Below are 20,890 nucleotides of genomic sequence, written 5' to 3'. Positions count from 1 at the left end.
ATTAACTGGCTGGCGTACTGTTCAGAGGCAGCCATCTTGGAAACATGGCAGCCATTTAGATTTTTCAGTGTCTAACGTGTTTTATCATAGGAACAACCCCTAAGGAGTACTTGTGAAAAGTTTTAGGTTTCTTTCCACTTGTGAAGTATTTTAGTGCAAAAATGCATTTATCTGCCCCGCTACAGCCCATATTCTTCGGGAGCGGTTCAAAGCTTCTAGGTTCAAAGGTTCAAAGCCAAAAGACAAGCGACTACACTTTCACCACTTCCGCAGCCACCGGGGGTGTTGCTGTTGTTGCCCCAGACTCTTTCAGCAGCACACAAATAGTAAACATGAAGGCTCCCGCAAAGACATCTACACTCCTAATAGTAATATGCACATGGTTTCTGTGTGCCACTGCAGACCTGGAAGGTAAGTCATTCATATTTTTGGCCGTGATTTCCTTTGAGACCACAAATGTGAGCCTTTACTTTATTAGTCTGTTGCCTATGTGTGTGTTCCTATATTCTTGAAGGGTTTTGGTTAGAGTTAGCCGTGAGCTCATTCAACGACCTTTTACCTCAATAACGTGCTTATGTTTTGTTGTAGGAGTAGGACCAGAGGTGAGACCGTTATTACGCAATTCTAGTTTCCAGCCGTGTATTGTGAGTGATATGGCCAAGATGCATGTGCTAATCTGGTTAAATCACTGTAAAACTATAGGTATCAGTATCACCGTGATTTAACGTGATATGTTTGTGAATTAATAACAGTAAGTCCACCTGGCGGTAAACATGAGGAATTCTTTACAGACGCACGCACGCATGCACCGGGGGTGCGTGCACACAACAAACCGTTCCGTTTTGTTTAGTTGTTTCCTCCTGATATGTAGGTTCTACATATAGCAGTGCTGGGGCCATGCTCAAGCTCCCTCGGCCCTATGTTCCCTCAGCCTTATGTTCCCTCAGCCTTATGTTCCCTCAACCCTATGTTCCCTCAGCCTTATGTTCCCTCAGCCCTATGTTCCCTCAGCCCTATGTTCCCTCATCCCAAAATAGGACCCTATGTTCCCTCAGCCCTATGTTCCCTCAGACCAAAAATCTCAGTCCCCCATGGCATTGTTTCCGACGTCTCATTGTTCTGATGCCCCATTCGTCCGATGCTGGTGAATGCTAACCTGCCGACACTGTTGAATGCTAACCTGGTGAATACTAACCTGGTGAATGCTGACCTGCCAACGCTGGTGTATGCTAACCCGTGAATGCGGACCTGCCGACACTGGTGAATGCTAACCTTTTGAATGCTGGCGAATGCTAACCTTGTGAATGCTGACCTGCCGATGCTGGTGAATGCTAACCTGGTGAATGTTAACTTGAAGAATGCTAACTCTTTATATGCCCATATATGGAGATCCCGGATGTCATCATTATTAAGGCCATATCTGTGAATGCATGGGTAACAGGGATCTCCATATATGGGTAACTGGTCCGATATATATTAATAAAGGATAACAAAATTAAAAGTTCACATATGGGTATTCCCAGATGATGCCCTGTTAGGGGAACCACACCAACATAATCCATATATGGCCAAGACTGGTGGCCAAGAGAGATGGCGTGACCTTGCCCAGTAAGACGCCCTTAATGGGACATCGGAACAATGAGATGTCGGACCAATGCCATGGCACCGTCTATTTTGGGCTGAGGGAACATAGGGCTGAGGGAACATAGGGTCTATTTTTGGGTTGAGGGAACATAGGGCTGAGGGAACATAGGGTCTATTTTGGAATTGAGGGAACATAGGGCTGGGGGAAACATAGGGTTGAGGGAACATAGGGTATAATAAATTGTTAGGGAGTGAGGGAACATAGGGCTGAGGGAACATAGGGCTGAGGGAGCTTGAGCATGACCCACACGTTTCTTCACACTTTGCTCTTTTGTGTGTTAAACAAGTAAAGCATCAACAGGGTGTTTTGATTGATTGATTGAAGACTTTATTAGAAGTTTGCATAGGAAAAGGTACAGTTTCATGACGGTACAGTTCACTGGTACAAGGTCTACTAAAAGGAGATCCATGGAAAGACTAAGCTTATTTCCACAAGAAACCATTAAAGTAGACCTATCTCATATAACATTGAATGACAGACGATAGAACACAGTAGGCCTACTATGCAGTAGATATGTAAATAAAAATAAAAATGAGAGAACAAAAAAAAAGGAAAACAGTAATTCCAAACAAACAGTAGGCCTAAGTATATACAAAGAAGGGGCAGGGGAGGGTAGGGTTGGCTAGGTTAGTTTTTTTACCAGTTGTGAACGGCTGCTGTCTGTAAGTGGTTTTTCAGGGCAATTTTAAAGGATGCTAGTGATCCACACTCCTGGTAAGGCTTTCCACATTTTGGTGGTATAGCAGAAAAAAAGAGTTTAACCCTTTGTTGGTTTTGACTCTGGGTTGAAAGTGATCTGTGGTGCTGCCTCTGGTGTTGTAATTATGGACATCCTTAAAGTTATACCATGTAACTTTTTTTATAAAACAAATCTTAAAATTGTCCTAACTGTTAAATCGCTAAAGTTTTAGAACACCCACTCTGTTATTTTCAGCTTCTGAAGCCTTCTCTTTATGTTTTCTATGAGTTGTGAGGGGGGTAGAATTTCCCGGCAAAATGATGTCATCTCCCAGTGACTCCACATGATACACTACCGGCCAATCACAGCGCAGATCATACACCACCGGCCAATCACAGCGAGTCTTGCTGTCTCTAAAGGAAGTAGCTTCCCTCAGCAACTGTGTTTACATTGGTGAAGGAATCTTGCTTGCTACTCCCTCAATCCTGGTCTAAAAATGACGGGAGACGGCTCTACGGATGCATATCGGCGAGGTGCTCGTGACGGCCGCGGTGGTCCGCGGACCCCCGTTCCGGTGGTCCGCGGCGACTCCGGCCGAAAAAAGCAATACCGCTACTGACCACTAGTTGAGCAGCTTCCACAGTACAGCTTTAATGTTTATAAAGTATTTTGACAGGTACTTGGGTATCATAGTGGTGTAGTGTATCTTGTACACCAGGCCCATTGCAAGACAGTTGCTGTACTCTGTCATCTACTCTGAGCCACCCCACTCTTAACTGGTGAGTAGCGGTGAGGTGAGTCTTGATTGATTGATTGAAGGCTTTATTAGAAGTTTGCATAGGAAAATGTACAGTTTCATGACGGTACAGTTCACTGGTACAAGGTCTACTAAAAGGAGATCCATGAAAAGACTAAGCTTATTTCAACAGGAAACCATTTAAGTATCTCATATAACATTGAATGACAGACAAATAGAACACAGTACTATGCAGTAGATATGTAAAGTCTGATAGGGAAGGTTAAGCAGGACCCTAATTAGTTTATTTTGGGCTGTTTGGAGTTTAGTTTTTAGGGCTTGTGGGGCGTCACGATACCATACGTGGACTCCGTAGTCAAAGAGGGGCTGGATTAGGTGCCCTCACCTTTTCGGTCAACAGTTATTTTATTGCCTATAGGCCTAAGTATGCTGTATTTTTATTGTTGTCTGTATTGACCGAGATAATAAACTAACTAACTGTAGTGACGTAATGTTAGTAATGTATTATAATGGCTGGAAATGAGATGGGGCTACAAAAAGAATTATCGCGCCGCTTCCTGTCTGTCCATTTTCCACATGCTTCTGCCTCACTGTGTTATTAGCTCCAGTAGTCCACACTAAACTGGGGAGTGTGAGAGGCAAGTATGTGGGCGTAAAAGGGAAAGATACACAAGTCCATGCCTACCTGGGAGTGCCTTTTGCCAAGCCACCTGTTGGACCTCTGAGACTGACCCCACCCCAGCCTGCAGAGAGATGGGAAGGAGTGAGGGATGCCACCCAACAACCATTCATGTAAGAGGCAAAAAATAACTTAAAATTACACTTCAACAGTTTATAAGCTTCCTGTATAGAAAAAGATAATCCATGTTAAATAAGACCTCACTCTTCAGGCAACCTATCCTAAATGCATGTTAACAGGTGTGTTCAAGATCCCAGTATGTCTACTATCATCGCGGCCAATCTATCCATAGAAGTCAAATTCCCATACATATCGGAGGATTGCCTTTATCTCAACATTTACACTCCTTCCAAACCATCTGAGAGTCGTAAATTGCCCGTAAGTATTGAACTCACGTCTTGGATGCATTTGTTTTAAAGCATTAAAGGAGAATTCTGGACTAGCCGTTTTATTTGATGTTATTATATCCCAAAACGAGTGGTAGAGTTTTTTTTCCCAGTCCACAGCAGCTCCGACTGTGAGCGGTGGGGCATTGCGCTAAATCGTTTACATCTGCCTTTCATAATGGCGGAGATGTCTCCACAGAGTTTTGTCCCTAATGGGTTAGTCTAACCTAACACGGCACATTCTATGCTGCCCAGCGGATCTCGCCGGGTCCTCTGGCTTCCGATCACCAAAATAAGCCTGGGTTTCCGAGGCTAATAATGGGTGACGTAAAAAGGCGAACGGTCACTAGATCCTACCTCCTGGCTCAGAGCTACTGTGCGCTAGAAATTATTTATTTTCTTTTTTCACCTTTACGACTGGTTAATGGATGGAATAACAGATAATAATCAGGAAATGCACTAGTCCGGAATTCTCCTTTAACTCAAACCAGTTGTTTGCAGTATATCCGTAAGTGCCGTTTACACAACAACTGTCTCTAGAGAAAACTGTTCATGATGCAGACTAGAGCCGAGCCACGCTGCAATAGTGAATGTAAACAAGGAAGTACAATGGACATGCGCCACTCGTGCATGCGTGAGAATCATCCAGCAAGGGCTTCTGCCAGACATAGCAGCCACCACGCCATGCATGCAGCAGCCCCACCCACTAGTCCCTTGAGTGGCAGTCGTTTGCAAAAGCAGTCCCTACAACAATATGTACTATTCTGGCCCCCTGGTTTACAACTCGAACGGCGCTGAGTCGGCTCAAGTGACCTTACAACTCAACACAGTGACTCGCTCGCTTTAGCTCGCTCGGATGTGTCTCACGTGGATCAAGGTTGCTTGAGTCATGGTCAACAACTACTTTATCGGCAAAAAAAAACAACATTGTCTGCGGTGGGCAGAAAAATAGTGGCTCAAGCGGGATGCGAACCTGGGAGGTGTGGATTGGGAGTCTGAGAATGATTAGCTAGCCAAGCCACTGAGGCCGGTACCAAGATGGGACATTCTGTCTGTATTAGAATAGGACAACGGCCAACCCCTGTAAAGAGAAAGAAACCTCGACAGAAATTTAGTAGGGGAGGGGAAGCCTCGCCCCATATTTCTTGCAGAAGCCCTTGCCGGATGATTTCACCCAACACCATCACTCGTCTATCTAGCAGTGCGTATGCATCACGGCTGCCCCCTAGCAACATGGCATGCACATTACAGCATTTTCAATCGCTGGACCGTTGTCGAGGAATGGGGGAATTTTTTTTAAATTGTATGAGCCAACAGTCTTTCTCAAGAGATTACATTATTTATTCTGTCATTAAGGTCATGGTGTGGATTTATGGAGGAGGATTTTATATGGGGTCTGCATCAACATATGATGGATCTGCTCTGGCTGCCTACGAGGATGTGGTCGTTGTTCTGATACAATATCGTGTTGGAATACTGGGCTTCATTAGGTAAGACTGGGTCCTCCCCTGAGCCATGCAATCCTGTGTCAAACTGGATGTATTTATTTATGATCTGGGAACAGAAAAGGAGGGGATCGCAACTAATTTTTGATAGCTCCAAATGTATTAATGACGACAAAGCAGCACAACAAATTATGCTGCTTTGTCGTCATTAATACATTTGGAGCTATCAAAAGTGAGTTGCGATCCCCTCCTTTTCTGTTTCTACTAATACTTTTGACATTTTTGGCTCTGTATGTTTATTTATGATCTGCAAATATCTCTGTTCACAAAAGCACAGGAGACAAACATGTACCAGGAAACTTTGGATTTCTGGACCAGGTGGAAGCTCTGCGATGGGTCCAGGAGCACATCCACAACTTTGGAGGAGATCCAGATTCTGTCACCATATTTGGGGAGTCTGCCGGTGGAGTGAGCGTATCTGCATTAGTAAGAATATAAACCTGAAATCTAATGATTTAAAGAATGTGTATCTTCAGTAGTCAGTAGACTGGTCTAGGAAATGTTTATTTCTCTCTAAACACATGTGCATGTTAATTTAAAAAAGTTAATTTCGAGCCTTGCATGTCTTCCTTTTTATTATTTTAAATGTTGTGTTAATGTTGTTGATAATTGTTGTCTTATTTTTGTTTGTTCTCTATTTCTTTTTTTACCTAATCTCTTTGGTAATATACAATTGTATTTATTTAACCGAGAACAAATTGATTTAATATTTTACCCACAGCAAGGTGCTAATATCTTGAATATGTTTTCCTCTCCTTTATTGGCAGCTTCTCTCTCCATTGTCTGCTGGCTTGTTTCATGGTGCAATAGCACAGAGTGGCACTGTAGCAATAGAAATGGCCTATTCCGCCAACCCTCTGCCTGTTGCCCAGGTTAGTTTTGCAATCGCAAATGGGTAGATTAATGAAAGGATATACATGTGCATAACATGTCCATACCATGTCCCATTATTGTGCTTTGTAGACTATAGCAAACATTTCCGGGTGTGACAGTTCTACCACAGAGAAGGTTGCTGAATGTTTGATGAAGCTGACCATAGATGACATAGTGAAGATTCAGAAAGAGGTGAGATTTCATGGATCTTGATGAAGTCATACAATACAAAAACACTATTTATTCTCATGAAACAAACAAACAAACAGATCATGACATGGTTCATTGTATCTTGACACTAAATATGATGGGATGCAAATGCTCGGGACGGGAAGGAGATGACAAAAGTAATTTATTTTATATCCTTGCATTTTGCGAACAATAATTGCTAGCTGGGTCAAGTTATCTTTCTTTTGGTCTCTTATAGAATCACACAATACAACTTGGATTGACTGCTGATGGTCAATTTCTTCTCAAGTCTGGAATGGAGGCTTTACAGAATCATGAGATGCACAATGTGCCTCTCATGATTGGTTTCAATAGTAACGAAGGAGGGTGGTTCTTTTTAAATGTGAGTTGACATAACCCATCAATGTTCCACACACACACACACACACACACACACACACACACACACACACACACACACACACACACACACACACACACACCGGCTGAAATAATTATGCTAATGATTCATTAAAAGCAGCCAGGATTCTTCAGGTTTAGGGTTTGTGAAGGAATCCTGCTTGTGTTGCTGTAAACGACTAAATCATCTAGTTGTGTCTCTTCACTGACAACACTACATCAACAGTATCCTACTAGTGCACTATTACCCATGTTATCTCATAGAAACATTTATTATCAGTGACTCAAAGTAAACTGTTATAGAGGAAACCACAACTTCTCTGAAAGATAAGCATTAGGGGTATTTTCACTGATCATTATTGATTGTTCCAATTATCACCTATAATTCCACAATAAAGTTCTATGTTCTATATCTGTATAATTCTGTGTTCTGTCATGACAGTGGATGGGTCCTCCAGATTGGGTGGATGGAATGGACCGGCAAGTAGCTTTACCCATTATGTCCATGTATACATACCCCAAAGTAAGTTATAAGTCTACATTTCTTGCAACAATGTCTGACTGGTATCATGACTAAATGTTAAGAAATGTAAACATACCTGCCCTGTATTTGATTTGCAATATTGTTTTGAACATCGCAAAAGACTTAACCTCAAAACATGAGGCAACATGAGCATTCCCACCTGTTCTTGTAGCAATTTCTGGTAGTGTGCTTAAATATTCAGAAACTTAAGAAATATTGTTGTTATATTTCATAAAATCACAATTTTACCTACTTTTTGATTGGTATTGATTGGCAGCTATCAATCATACAAATGTCCGATTTGTACATGGAAAAAGTGCTGAAAGTGCCTTTCTGCCATGCATCTCTGAAAAAGACAAGCATCGTGTTTCTGTAGTCTTGCAACCCAGACTGTTGCCTCCCACAGTCTGGAGCACCGATGTTTTGTCTTTACAGTCGCGCAAATTTATCAGAATATAAATATCATCTAAACATTCATAGCTTGCTGCTTAGCAGAAATGGAAATTTAAAAAATAAATGTAAAGATAATTTAAGATATATTTTCGTGAACGGAAATGAAGATCAAATGACAGATTCCTGTCTTGGATTTAGGGAGATATAGTACGGTAGTTTCAGACTGCAGTCAGAGATTGTGGAATAGTTGTCTGGCTTCGCAAGACCAGCCATGGGCTCTTCCAGCATAAAATATAGTTCAACCTTTTGTGTATACAAATAAAAGCAATAAATCACTTGAGGTTGTGTTGTGGCAAATAACATTACAGGTGTTATTTATATTAGCACACACCCTTTCATGTTTATGTAGAAGATAGAATGTCCAGTATGGTACTGTTGCTGTTACAACCAACATTTATTTTTGTGTGCAGTCTGTAGTATGTGAAATAAGAACTCAAAGAGACCTTACCATCCTCCTAAGTGACTGAGAGTAGGGAAAGCCATATGCCTGTTGGTAGAGCTCAATTTGGACCACATCCTCACCCCATTCACCACTTCCAAAGTGTTTTATAAGTCAAGGCCTTACTGAATGTTCTGTCTATGATTTAGCCTGAAGACCAATGGAAAAACGAGCTGGTGGCTGATGAATACATGGGAACATCAGGGGATCGTGTGAAAGTTAGAGATGGTCTTACTCAGGTCTTTGGAGATGTGTTCTTTGCCATTCCGGCCGTTAAGGTTGCAAACTTCCACAGAGGTAGGATTCTAGATAGTAATGTTTATTGACATAACTTAAAGCTGCGATCTGTAACTTTCATGACTTAACTGGATTTGAACCCGGGTCCCCCATGCGTCCATCTACTGCTGAGCTTTTACAGAAAGCCTGTTTGGACATAGGATAAACCACTTGTCAACCAGTAGTGGTCCTACCCCACACTAGAGTTCTCAAATTCTGCCCGAACACGACCATACCCGAACCGACCGACATTTAGGGTAGGGTAGGGCCTAAAATGTATGCTAATTAGTAGGGGCTCGGGCTCAATGAAAAAAGAAAATATATGTTTTTATTATTTTATTACTATTACTCTGTGATAGACCCGACCATACCCGACCCGACGTTTTCGGGCCGGGTAGGGCCTAAAATGTATGCTAACTAGTAGGGCCGGTTAGGGCCTCGGGCCTGCCCAGTTAGGGCCCAGTTAGGACCGGGCCTTAATTTTCAGGCCCGTTGAGAACTCTACCCCACAGGCCCACACATACATTTCTTAACTCATTCGCTGCATTTTAAAAACCTCTTTGAAGTTCCAGGATGCCACAAGTCTCCATAGACTTACATGTAATTCATAGTGCACGGATCATGCATGCCCATGCATAGATCATTCACCACGTGTGTGCACGCTGTTCATAGCTTTCACTCAGGCCTGGCGGCCTGGACATATGGGACAACTCAGGAAACTCGTGGTAAAGCAGTCAATGAGTTAATAGAAGAGCCGATAGACCAACTACAACCACCACAGTTGTATTAGTTATATTGTATTAACATTCTACCATACTGATGGGTATCTCACCAAAGAGATTACTGAAAACCTTTTTCATTCTTAAATAGATTTCCAGAGCTCTTGACATACAGTAGTTTAGCTATATTTCCAGGGCATTTTCAGTGAGGAAAAAAAATCTATTCACATCACATTTTAGAACCAGAAAAGACAGAGTTGCCTAGCCAGGGTTGTGTAAGTTTTGGGTTGTAGCAGTTAGGACGCAAGCATGTTGCATTTCTCCGATATATTGTGCAACATTTCACAGAACGGGCAAAACTATAAGTGCTTTTGGGGATGCACCTTATAGAGGCCCCGCTTAAGAACTTGCAATTCTTTTCTTTTTTTAATTAGAAATGGACCCTTTTATTAACACATCTGGTGCCAACCCCGAGTTCCCCGAGTTTGAAAAGGTACCACCCCTGTGCCAACCCCGAGTTTCCCGAGTTTGGGCCGTTTTTGAAGATTTTTTTTTTTTTCAAAAATGTTTTTTGTACCTCGATCGCGAAATTGCATGTTTAACCCCCATACCAACCCATTCTTTCAAACATGGCAGCCATGTTTGTTTACATCTGAAGAAAACATAATGGCTAATAAATCATGAATGCCTGAACGGATTTCCAAGCGGATGTTTTTGTTTGAAAGCTGTGAACAGTGTGCACACACGTGGTGCATCATCTAGGCATGGGCGTGCACGATCCGTGCACTATAAATTACATGGAAGTCTATGGAGACCATGGCATAGCGGGACATTGAAGAGAAAAAATCATTGCAACTAAGTGTTAATGTTAGAAGCCAATTTCAGGCAAAAGATGCGGAATAAAAAAAAAAAACGTGTTTGCCACTGCCGGTTATGGTCACAAGATCATTTATACCCAATTTGGTGGAAGAACTAGTGTCATTTGCAACATTTGTGGTGCTTGCTTTTGGCACTATGTTGTTTAGATGCCCCTAAATGGGGTTGATTGGACATGTTCATGATGTTCAAATATGTAGCACTTACAGGTAGTAGCAAAAAGTGTGTTTTGAAGAAAATACAAAATGTTGGACAGAAATGGACCTAAAAATATCATAAAGAGTTATAGGCTAAAAAATAAAATGGCCTGGTATAGCGCTACTATGGCACTCCGAAACATTGCTATTCCGAAGATTGAGCTCCATTATTCTAAATGGCGGTGTTTAGTACGACCACCTAAACCTAACCTTAACCCTAACCTAAGTAAAACTAAGGCTGGTGAATTCTAACCTGGTGAAATGCTAACCTGCCGACGCTAGTGAATGCTAACCAGGTGAATGTTTCTAAGTGGGGGTGTTTGGAATGATAACCCGCCCCCGCAGATTTTGATGTCGATCGTCCAGCTGTTTGCGATATTCTTTCTAAAGGCATAAGAAAAATGGTAGTATTTGGTGTAGTAGATTATAAAAATACATTTTCAAGGTTCAAGGAGTAAAACCTATTTTAGTTTGGCTTCCTTCAGACAATGCAGCGGTATGTATAATAACGGCAAAACAAATAAAACATAAAAAAAAAAAAAGGTAGTAATAATAATAATAATGACGTAGAAAGATTTAGGGAAAAGAGTGAAAAAGGCTTTCATGGATTTAATTGGTGCAAACAACCACAGGCATATTACAAAATCCAATATAATTTTGAATTAAATATATTTATGTCAAAATAAATTGTATAGTTACCAATTTAGCTAGTACTGTCACAGTATATTATTCACAATACATTTGGAATTGATTGGTCCAACCTTTTGCACTTTGCACGTGCACACACACACACATACATACATACATACATACATACACACGCATGCACGCACGCCCGCCCGCACACACACACACACACACACACACACACACACACACACACACACACACACACACACACACACACACACACACACACTATATTAAAATTGGCTACTGGGAGGGCCGGCAAGCAACGGTCACATCACTCCGACTCAACCTAAAACAAACCAGATATACGCCCATTTATAGTCCGCTCTCAATGAGGGTTGTACCCTGCATGGTTGTGTGTGAATGCAACACACATTATAAAGCACTTTAGATAAATGCAGACCATGTATGAGTATCCTGATTGTTGGCTATTACTTGATACCTGGGAAACCATTACAGAGACCAAAGACCAGGTATGTTGCATGACATAAATGAATTACTTTCTTTCATCCTCCAAACAGATGCAGGAGTTCCAGTGTACTTCTATGAGTTAGAGGAGTCACCCAGCATGCTGAAGAAGAAGAGGCCCAGCTTTGTTGGCTCTGATCATGGGGATGATATTATTTTTGTTTTAGGACTGTGTTTCACACAAGATCAAGTCATAGTGCAAGGTAGAACAAAACTAAGTTTTCTGTTTCACCATGATGTGGTTTATAAAACATTGTGATTTTTATTTATTTACCTCTATAATTCTTTCTCTCCCAGAGTCCTGTACAGAGGAAGATGAACAGCTAAGTAGGATTATGATGAAATACTGGAGCAACTTTGCTCGTACAAGGTACTACAATGTGTTGATTTTTGTTGTTGATCCAATCAATCAATCCTTCATGTGACTACTAATGTTTGGTAATACAATAAGGAAACAAACTTGACTGAAAAAGTTGGTTTTCATTTCAGTAAATGCAATGACTTGATGTTTTTCATGATGTCCTCATTGGCATCACCACCTGTCCCTGTGTGTTTGTGTGCATTTGTAGATCTCCTAATGGAGCCGGCCTGGCACACTGGCCACAGTATGGAGCAGAGGGAGACTACCTCTCTATTGGGATGGAGCAGGAACCTGGTCAGCACCCAAGGAAGGACAGTTACACTTTCATGACTGAAACCCTTCCTGAGAAGATCAGACAGAGAGAGAAGATGGAGAACAATGAACTGTATGTTCCTGTACTTATAAAAACCTTCTTCACACTGAATGCCAAAAACGCACTACATGTCTTATCTAACAATGGGGATATGTGCCATAAACGCACTTAACATCTTTTTGAGCGGTGGTCACACCGTCTCCATAGCGTGGCCGTGTGTGTCTCCGTGTATTCGTGTATGTGTCCGTGTATGTGGGTGGGTGGGTCTGTATGTAGCCTCAAGCCTGTGGTGTAGTACCTTTTAGGCCCACACATGTTAAGGGAGGGGCGCTGTTTTCAGGCCAGGCCAGGCCAGGCACACACACACACACGCACGCACGCACACACACACACACACACACACACACAGGGAGGAAAGGGGGGGGGGGGGGGGGTAAACCACCGCTCAGTTCACACGGGTGTGATTTTTTATTAATGTGGTTATAAAAAAATCATAAACTATGAATTTTCGCTGAAATAGGGCCCAGAAGTGCCCAGTTTGTCTCTACTCACGAATCATGGCCGTTGAACCGGAACCGGAAGTGCGCACTTGGTTGTAAAGACATAAACACACCGACCTCTGGTGGTTAAGTGGTGATCGGCATCTTTTTTTCCTCTAGATTGAACTAAATTATATTTATATAGATGAATTGGTCAAAAGGCACATTTACTTAGCACATGTTCTATTGAAGCCAATAAATAAAGAATGGAGCATGCCACAAACGTACAACTTACTTTGTTGGAAAGAGGAGGAGGAATCTTTATTCGGAAAAAAATATATATGTAGGTGAAAGTATAACATATTATTTGGGGTGAAAATAAACAAAATTGGCTGTCATCAGGGGCCTCCAATCAAAATAAAGTCTGGCAGTCAGTGTGTTAAACTAAGTTTTGTCTGGGTGAAGTGTGACTGTATGATACTTTTCTCACAGACCAAAGACAGGGCCTGTAGTCCATACAAAACTGGGAAGTCTGAGAGGAAAGCATGTGAGTGTAAAGGGGAAGGATCCGGGGGTCAATGCCTACCTGGGAGTTCCATTTGCAAAGCCTCCTGTTGGACCTCTGAGACTGACCCCACCCCAGCCTGCAGAGGGATGGGAAGGGGTGAGGGATGCCACCCAACAACCATTCATGTAAGTCATTAATGCAGTCCAGTAGGTGTTTATTGGCTGGAGTCTTATTGCATATATTAACTAGAATTCTTTTTTGGTTGGTTTTCACAGCTGTGTCCAAAATAGACAGGTTCTTCTGGATCTGATGAGTATGTTATTCTCGAAGTTGGCAGATGAGACAGCCCTTATCCCTGACATCTCAGAGGACTGTCTTTACCTCAACATTTACACTCCAGCAACAGCTGCTCAAGATGTCAAACTCCCAGTAAGATCATGTGAGTGAGTGAGTGAGTGCAATTAGTCAAATTAAAAATAATCATTGTTTTATTCCCTAGGTCATGCTCTGGATCCATGGTGGAGGGCTATTACTGGGCTCAGCCTCAATATACGATGGTTCTGCTCTGGCTGCTTACCAGGACGTAGTTGTGGTTCTGATCCAATATCGCTTAGGAGCACTGGGATTTCTCAGGTGAAGTATGATTAGCATAATGATGATGTCTTTTTGAGAAAGAACTATGCCTTGGTCTGAGTTGTTTTAGTGATATCTGATTGTGTGCTCTTTTCAGTACTGGAGATGAACAGATTTCAGGAAACTTTGGTTTACTAGACCAGGTGGCAGCTCTGCGATGGGTCCAGGAGCACATCCATAACTTTGGAGGAGATCCAGGTTCAGTCACCATATTTGGGGAGTCTGCTGGTGGAGTGAGCGTGTCCCTCCTGGTACAGTACAATCCACACAAAAATATTCTCTGAAACTCAATGACAGTGACAAAGAATGAATGCATATATTTTCATTTATTCCATGTTTTGTATTTCTTGCATTATCAGGCTCTGTCTCCATTGTCTGATGGCCTGTTTCACCGTGGAATTGCTGAGAGTGGTACTGCTGCGATAGATTCACTATTCACGCAAGATCCTTTGCCCATAGCACAGGTTATTAAGCAGTTTACTTCATTTTTATGGCCTGTATAAACGTGCAGAAGTCTAACTCTGTGTGTCCGTAGGTGATCTTGTAAACCACTGGACTCATCAGTGACAGTCAGTAGGTCACAGAAAAAACTAACATTTTCCCACATATGTCTTATACTTATTGCATGATTCACTTTTCCTGTAGATTTTATATTGGGTGTCAATGAGGCTCTGATTGGGATGTCATCTTGACCAAATTAGTTGTTATACGCCATAGACATGTCATAGATAACTAATGCCACAGGCTGGGCACATGAAGACCCATATCCACACTGGAGCCATGTCATTCCCATATGCATCCTGAGATTAGATGTCTGTCTTAATATGAGTACTGGTAGATACTCAATATGTAGTACATGATGCCAACAAGAGTTCTATGTTCTTCTTAAAAAACGATGTTTCTCTGATCGTTATTGCCAGCTTTTAGCCAGCAATGTATCAGGCTGTGACATCACAAGCACAAAAATGATTGCTGACGGCCTGAGATCCATGGACATTGATGCTATGCTGACTTTTGAAAAGGTTAGGCATGTACAGTATAACTTCCCTGTGTTTTACACTTGCAGAACTTTCGCATCATAAATCTCTTATACATTTGTATGCCTTTCTCTCAAGGACAACATGATGAGATACCTTGTCACCGTTGATGGATATTTTATGACAAAACCTGTGGATGAACTATACCAAAACCATGAACTTCTTAAAATACCTTTCATAACGGGTATTAATAATCATGAAGGGGGTTGGATGATCCCTATGGTAAGTACCAATGTGACATTCTTTTGATATCACTGCATTAGAACATTCATTCAATGGATTTTGAGTTTACTTACTTGACTCCCTGGTCTTTCTGAAATATACATTGATTTGATTCTGTTTTTGTTCTACAAAACAAAATAACCAAAGAAATGTGCTTGCTCTTTTAGTTCCTTTCTCCTGCAAACTGGACTGAGGGAATGGACCGGGAACATGTCATGCCTCTTTTTGCCATGTTCTTGCCCGATGTAAGACAAACACTGTTTTGCATTCATTTCATGGTCTGTTTTTGCCATGTTTTTCTTTTGTTATAGCCTTTATGATTTCTCTCTTTCCTCAAGCTGAAAGATGGCCCAGTGAAAGAGCTTGTGGCAGATGAATACCTTGGAACCTCTGGAGATCGACTGAAAATTAGAGATGGATTTACAGAGCTGCTTGGGGACGTTATTTTTGCCATTCCAGCCATTAAGACTGCAAATTCCCACAGAGGTAACAAAATAATGTAATCTTATTTAGGCCTAGAATTATTGAATGCTTTAACCAGTGAAAAATAGCAGATATACAAGCTCACAGCGCTGCGAGCTTGTAGATCTGTTATTCTTGAAAAAAGTTGTGAAAATGTGTGCAAATCTTTGGGTCCCATCCTCTTTTACAGTACACTTTAAGACATAATAAGACAGAATAAAGCCTTAATAAGAAATAATGTGTTGGTAATTAGAGCTAATATATTTTATTAGACAGAAACAAAGACAGAATAGTAGAAAGAGCGAATACATTCTCTGGCACCGTCACCTGCCGCGGAACTGCAGCGGCAGACACTGCCGCACGACCGCTAGTTCGACCAGCAATCGCACTGCATCGCCAGCGATAGGACCAGCAGTCCCGCCAGTAGGACCGGCGGCCGCCGCACGGACCGGCAGGTCCCGTAGCGGTAAACTGCCCGTCCGTGCGGTGGTGGCTGAGACAGAATAGCAGAAAGCGAATACATTATCTGGCACCGGCATCGCTGGTAACTGCCGCGGCAGCCACCACCGCACGGATGGGCAGTTTACCGCTACGGGACCTGCCGGTCCGTGCGGCGGCCGCCGGTCCTACTGGCGGGATTGCTGGTCCTATCGCCGGCGATGCAGTGCGACTGCTGGTCGAACTAGCGGTCGTGCGGCAGTGTCTGCCGCTGCAGTTCCGCGGCAGGTGACGGTGCCAGAGAATGTATTCGCTCTTTCTACTATTCTGTCTTTGTTTCTGTCTAATAAAATATATTAGCTCTAATTACCAACACATTATTTCTTATTATGGCTTTATTCTGTCTTATTATGTCTTATTATGTCTTAAAGTGTACTGTAAAAGAGGATGGGACCAATCTTTGAATATATGTATTTTCAAAGCGAACTTTTGTAACTCAAATTTTGCTTCTGGGTGGTCCTTGGAACTAAATATTTTGAGATGCGGGTCTTTGGCCAAATAAATATCATTTTGGGGGTCCTTCACATGAAAAGGTTTGAGAACCACTGACATAGCAGTCTCTCAAGAACAGACTAACTGAGCTCCATTTAAGTGAAAAGGACCTTTTCTTTGACGATGGCTGGCCATATTGCTGACATAGAAACATAGGTTTTTCAAAAAATCTTAGAAGGATTCAAAAGACACTTATAGAATCGAGTCAAAATTCTAATTTTCACGATAAAAAAAAAATAGCAGATCTACAAGCTCGCAGCGCGGCACTCGCCGCTTGTATATCTGCTATTTTTCAGTAGTTAAAGCATAAAATAATGATACACAATAATGTGTACCCGTTCTAAATGGGTTAAGAATGGTAATTCTTATCCCATTTTACCTTAAACATTGGAGTTGAAAAGACATTTTGTCTACAACCAGATGCAGGTGCTCCTGTATACCTGTATGAGTACCAGCATCCACCCAAATTCCTGCAGGAGAGAAGACCAAGCTTTGTTGGATCAGACCATGGTGATGAACTCATCACTGTATTTGGATTCTGCTTCATCACTTCCTATGCTGAATTTGGGAGTAAGTGAATGGAACATAATCTATATACTATAATTTTCCGAATGTCTGTCTGAGTGAGTGAGTGAGTGAGTGAGTGAGTGTCTGTCACAGCGTTTCTCCTCAGTGGCTGGAGCAATTGATCTGAAATCGCATCACCATTAGCTTATGAACACACCTGACATAACTGTGAGGGGTGATGTCTGGCCCTGTTACAGATGTTGTCCAAAAATCATGCAGATCGGTACACACTATCTCTGTAGCCATTAAACGAAATGGGTATTTCTTACATTGATGCTCCTACATATTATCATGCAAGCACCAGTTAAAGTTACTTTCCATCCCTCATACTCATCCCCCATAACCCACACACTGCACATCATTTCAGAGCTCATATCTTTGAACGGGTTGGCTTTCTAAGAATGAAATACCTTTTGAAAGTTTACATCAGAATCTTCACTAAACCATTTTTCTTCATCCCTCTGCAGTATCATGCACAGAAGAAGAGGAACAGCTTAGCAAAACCATGATGAGCTATTGGGGCAACTTTGCTCGTACAGGGTAGGATTAAACTCACAATACACAATAGGCCTACAGTATCTATCTATAAATGCGACAAATCTCTGTCTGTTTGTTTGTTTGTTTGTAATCCGCGTATCTCGAGAACCGTTCGTCCCACCGGCTTCAGATTCGGCACGCGCGTTCCCCCCTGCGGCGCGGAGTGCAGTGCCGGGCCTCGGCCCGACTCGGCATGCGGTTTTCCCGAAGCGGCGCGAAACGTTCGGAATCTCCTTACGCGGAGCTGATTGTTAACATCAGGCTGTTCCTGAGGAAATCGGCACAATCGCTGACTCATTGTGACATCACTTCATAAAAGGCTCTGACATCACGTACGCCAGGAGTCAACAAAAAATCTCTGTGAATGTGTATGTATGTATGTGAATCTCGAGAACCGTTCTTCCCACCGGCACGCGCGTTCTCCAGATATGGGCATAAAATGAATCCCCGAATGCGGAGCTGATGTCTGACATCAGAGTTTTCCGCAACCGGTACTGTGTGTGCAGAGATCTCCATATATTGGGGTTTGCATTAAAGGGTGGGGACAAAGGCTAACAGAAGGCAAACAGATGGTCAAAACGGGTCCTATGACAACATGACAACAGGTATATTGGGGTTTGCATTAAAGGGTGGGGACAAAGGCTAACAGAAGGCAAACAGATGGTCAAAACGGGTCCTATGACAACAGGTATATTGGGGTTTGCATTAAAGGGTGGGGACAAAGGCTAACAGATGGTCAAAACGGGTCCTATGACAACAGGTATATTGGGGTTTGCATTAAAGGGTGGGGCAGGCATAAAATGGACGCAAATAGACAGATATCTCCATATATGGGCATATGGGCATAAAATGGACCCAGAACTATATCTGCAGTGATCTCCATATATGGACATAAAATGGACGCCGACAGACAGACAGATACAGATATCTCCATATATGGGCATAAATGGACACAGGCAAACAGATGGTCAAAACAGGTCCTATGACAACAGGTATAATGGGGTTTGCATTAAAGGGCGGGGCATTCATTCTCTATTTACATCGTTCCCGAGTTGGCCAGGTCGCCGACTAGACGCTGGGCCGCCCGTCTAGTATCTTATAATTAGATAAGTGCTCTATCAACATGCTCTCATTACTGTTTATACTTAAAAAAAAAAAACACTGTGTATGTAGGTCACCTAATGGAGCCGGCCTAGTACATTGGCACCAGTACGGTGCAGATGAACACTACCTGTCCATTGGGCTGGAACAGATGTCTGCTCAGCACCTGAAGAAGGACCGCTACACCTTCCTGACTCAAACCGTTCCTGAGAAGATTCAGCAGAGTCAAGAGAATGTAGAGCACAATGAACTGTAGGATGGAGAGCACACCTCTCTCCATTCCACTCACCTACAAAACGTCTTACAATCAACCACAACTACAGCCACAGTATATCAGAGAGATTTGATTAATAACAAAAAGCTGGAAGAGAAAGTCACAGTAGTAAGACGCCTCAGGGACAAGCGACCAAGGGCGAGGTCGCTTGTCGCATGTCGCTTGTCGCATGTCTTGGCCATCTGGCCAGTGATGTATACCAGTTACCCATATATGGAGACCCCTGGTACCCATATATGGAGATCCATGTACAGAGATATGCTTTGAGACCCCAAACATGCTTACTCAGTTATTTGTTATGTGAAAATCGTCTATCACATCTGACATCATACATACAATCCCTTTTATGCCCATACATGGAGATCCCTGTCTGAACCAGCCACACAGATATGGGCTGTCTTCCTCCATATATGGGCATTCCCATATGAAGTCTTGTTGGATCAGGGATCTCCATATATGGGCATAAAAGGAATGTTAACAGTGATGTCAACGCGTCATGTCAAACGACAATTAACAATTATTAAATAATTATTAAAATAACAATTATTTTAAGAAAAGAAAAAAGCTAGAGGCTTCCCACCCAATAAAAAATATTATTTGTGTTGTTTGTTTGTTTATTTATTTTTTTATTTTTACTGAATCACCTGCCTGGTGTGCCTGGCAGAGCGTTTAACAGAACTCGTTAACGCTCTTGACCAGAGTGGCTGGGGTGGTGACTGTCCTTGATGATTCAGTGAGCTTTGACTACGCACCGCTTCTCGTGAAGCTCCTGGAGTGAGGGTAGTCACCACCCGCCGTATAGGTTTTTCTGTTCACAAACGGTGCAGTTCCCATACCAGGCTATGATACAACTGACAGAACAGTAAAGTCTCTGCTGAGCCTCTTTCCTCACATGGAGTGTGTGTGTGTGTGTGTGTGTGTGTGTGTGTGTGTGTGTGTGTGTGTGTGTGTGTGTGTGTGTGTGTGTGTGTGTGTGTGTGTGTGTGTGTGTGTGTGTGTGTGTGTGTGTGTGTGTGTGTGTGTGTGTGTGTGTGTGTGTGTGTGTGTGTGTGTGTGTGTGTGTGTGTGTGTGTGTGTGTGTGTGTGTGTGTGTGTGTGTGTTTCCCCACAAGGTGTTTAGGGGTTAGGTTAAGGGTTAGGGTTAAAAATGAACGGAATGTCCCCACAAAGATAGTAGACTACTATGTGTAATTTCCCCACAAAGTAGCAATTGCAAACCTGTGTGTGTGTGTGTGTGTGTGTGTGTGTGTGTGTGTGTGTGTGTGTGTGTGTGTGTGTGTGTGTGTGTGTGTGTGTGTGTGTGTGTGTGTGTGTGTGTGTGTGTGTGTGTGTGTGTGTGTGTGTGTGTGTGTGTGTGTGTGTGTGTGTGTGTGTGTGTGTGTGTGTGTGTGTGTGTGTCCCACTTGAGCTCCTCCTCAAAGTGCACGCCTAGGAACATGAACTCCCAATGTATTAACTAGGCTTTCTAGTTTCTGCCTCACTAGTTTTTGCCTCAAAATTACTTATTTCATTATTGAAGGTTAGATTTGGAGAATTAAAGAACACCCACACCCACCTGCAGTGCAACCTGTACCTGGTTGTTGGGGTATTAATCTGGTATGTTGCACTACATAAAGTATTAACCTACATTCACATTGAGGAAAAACGCAAGCC

General features: G+C 42.4%; 1 protein-coding gene across 1 annotated transcript; it reads left to right on the top strand.

Annotated features, from left to right (window-relative positions):
- The first annotated feature begins 270 nt into the window (after positions 1-270).
- On the top strand, positions 271-19,813 carry LOC308294768 (uncharacterized protein). Its single transcript, XM_080737613.1, has 25 exons — positions 271-411; positions 3,684-3,873; positions 4,000-4,138; positions 5,503-5,636; positions 5,924-6,077; positions 6,419-6,523; positions 6,615-6,716; positions 6,952-7,095; positions 7,555-7,635; positions 8,677-8,824; positions 11,807-11,956; positions 12,051-12,123; positions 12,323-12,499; positions 13,399-13,599; positions 13,690-13,843; positions 13,914-14,047; positions 14,145-14,298; positions 14,407-14,511; positions 14,968-15,069; positions 15,163-15,306; positions 15,474-15,551; positions 15,645-15,792; positions 17,179-17,328; positions 17,793-17,865; positions 19,036-19,813. Exons 1-25 carry the CDS (start codon positions 333-335, stop codon positions 19,217-19,219), a joined length of 3,303 nt encoding a protein of 1,100 aa, XP_080593739.1. The 5' UTR covers positions 271-332; the 3' UTR covers positions 19,220-19,813.
- The last annotated feature ends 1,077 nt before the right edge of the window (positions 19,814-20,890 follow it).

Source organism: Nannobrachium achirus (assembly GCF_963921795.1).
Source record: "Nannobrachium achirus genome assembly, chromosome: 11".
NCBI lineage: Eukaryota > Metazoa > Chordata > Actinopteri > Myctophiformes > Myctophidae > Nannobrachium > Nannobrachium achirus.
The sequence above is the reverse complement of the archived record's forward strand: the minus strand, read 5'-3'. Positions and strand labels throughout refer to the sequence as shown.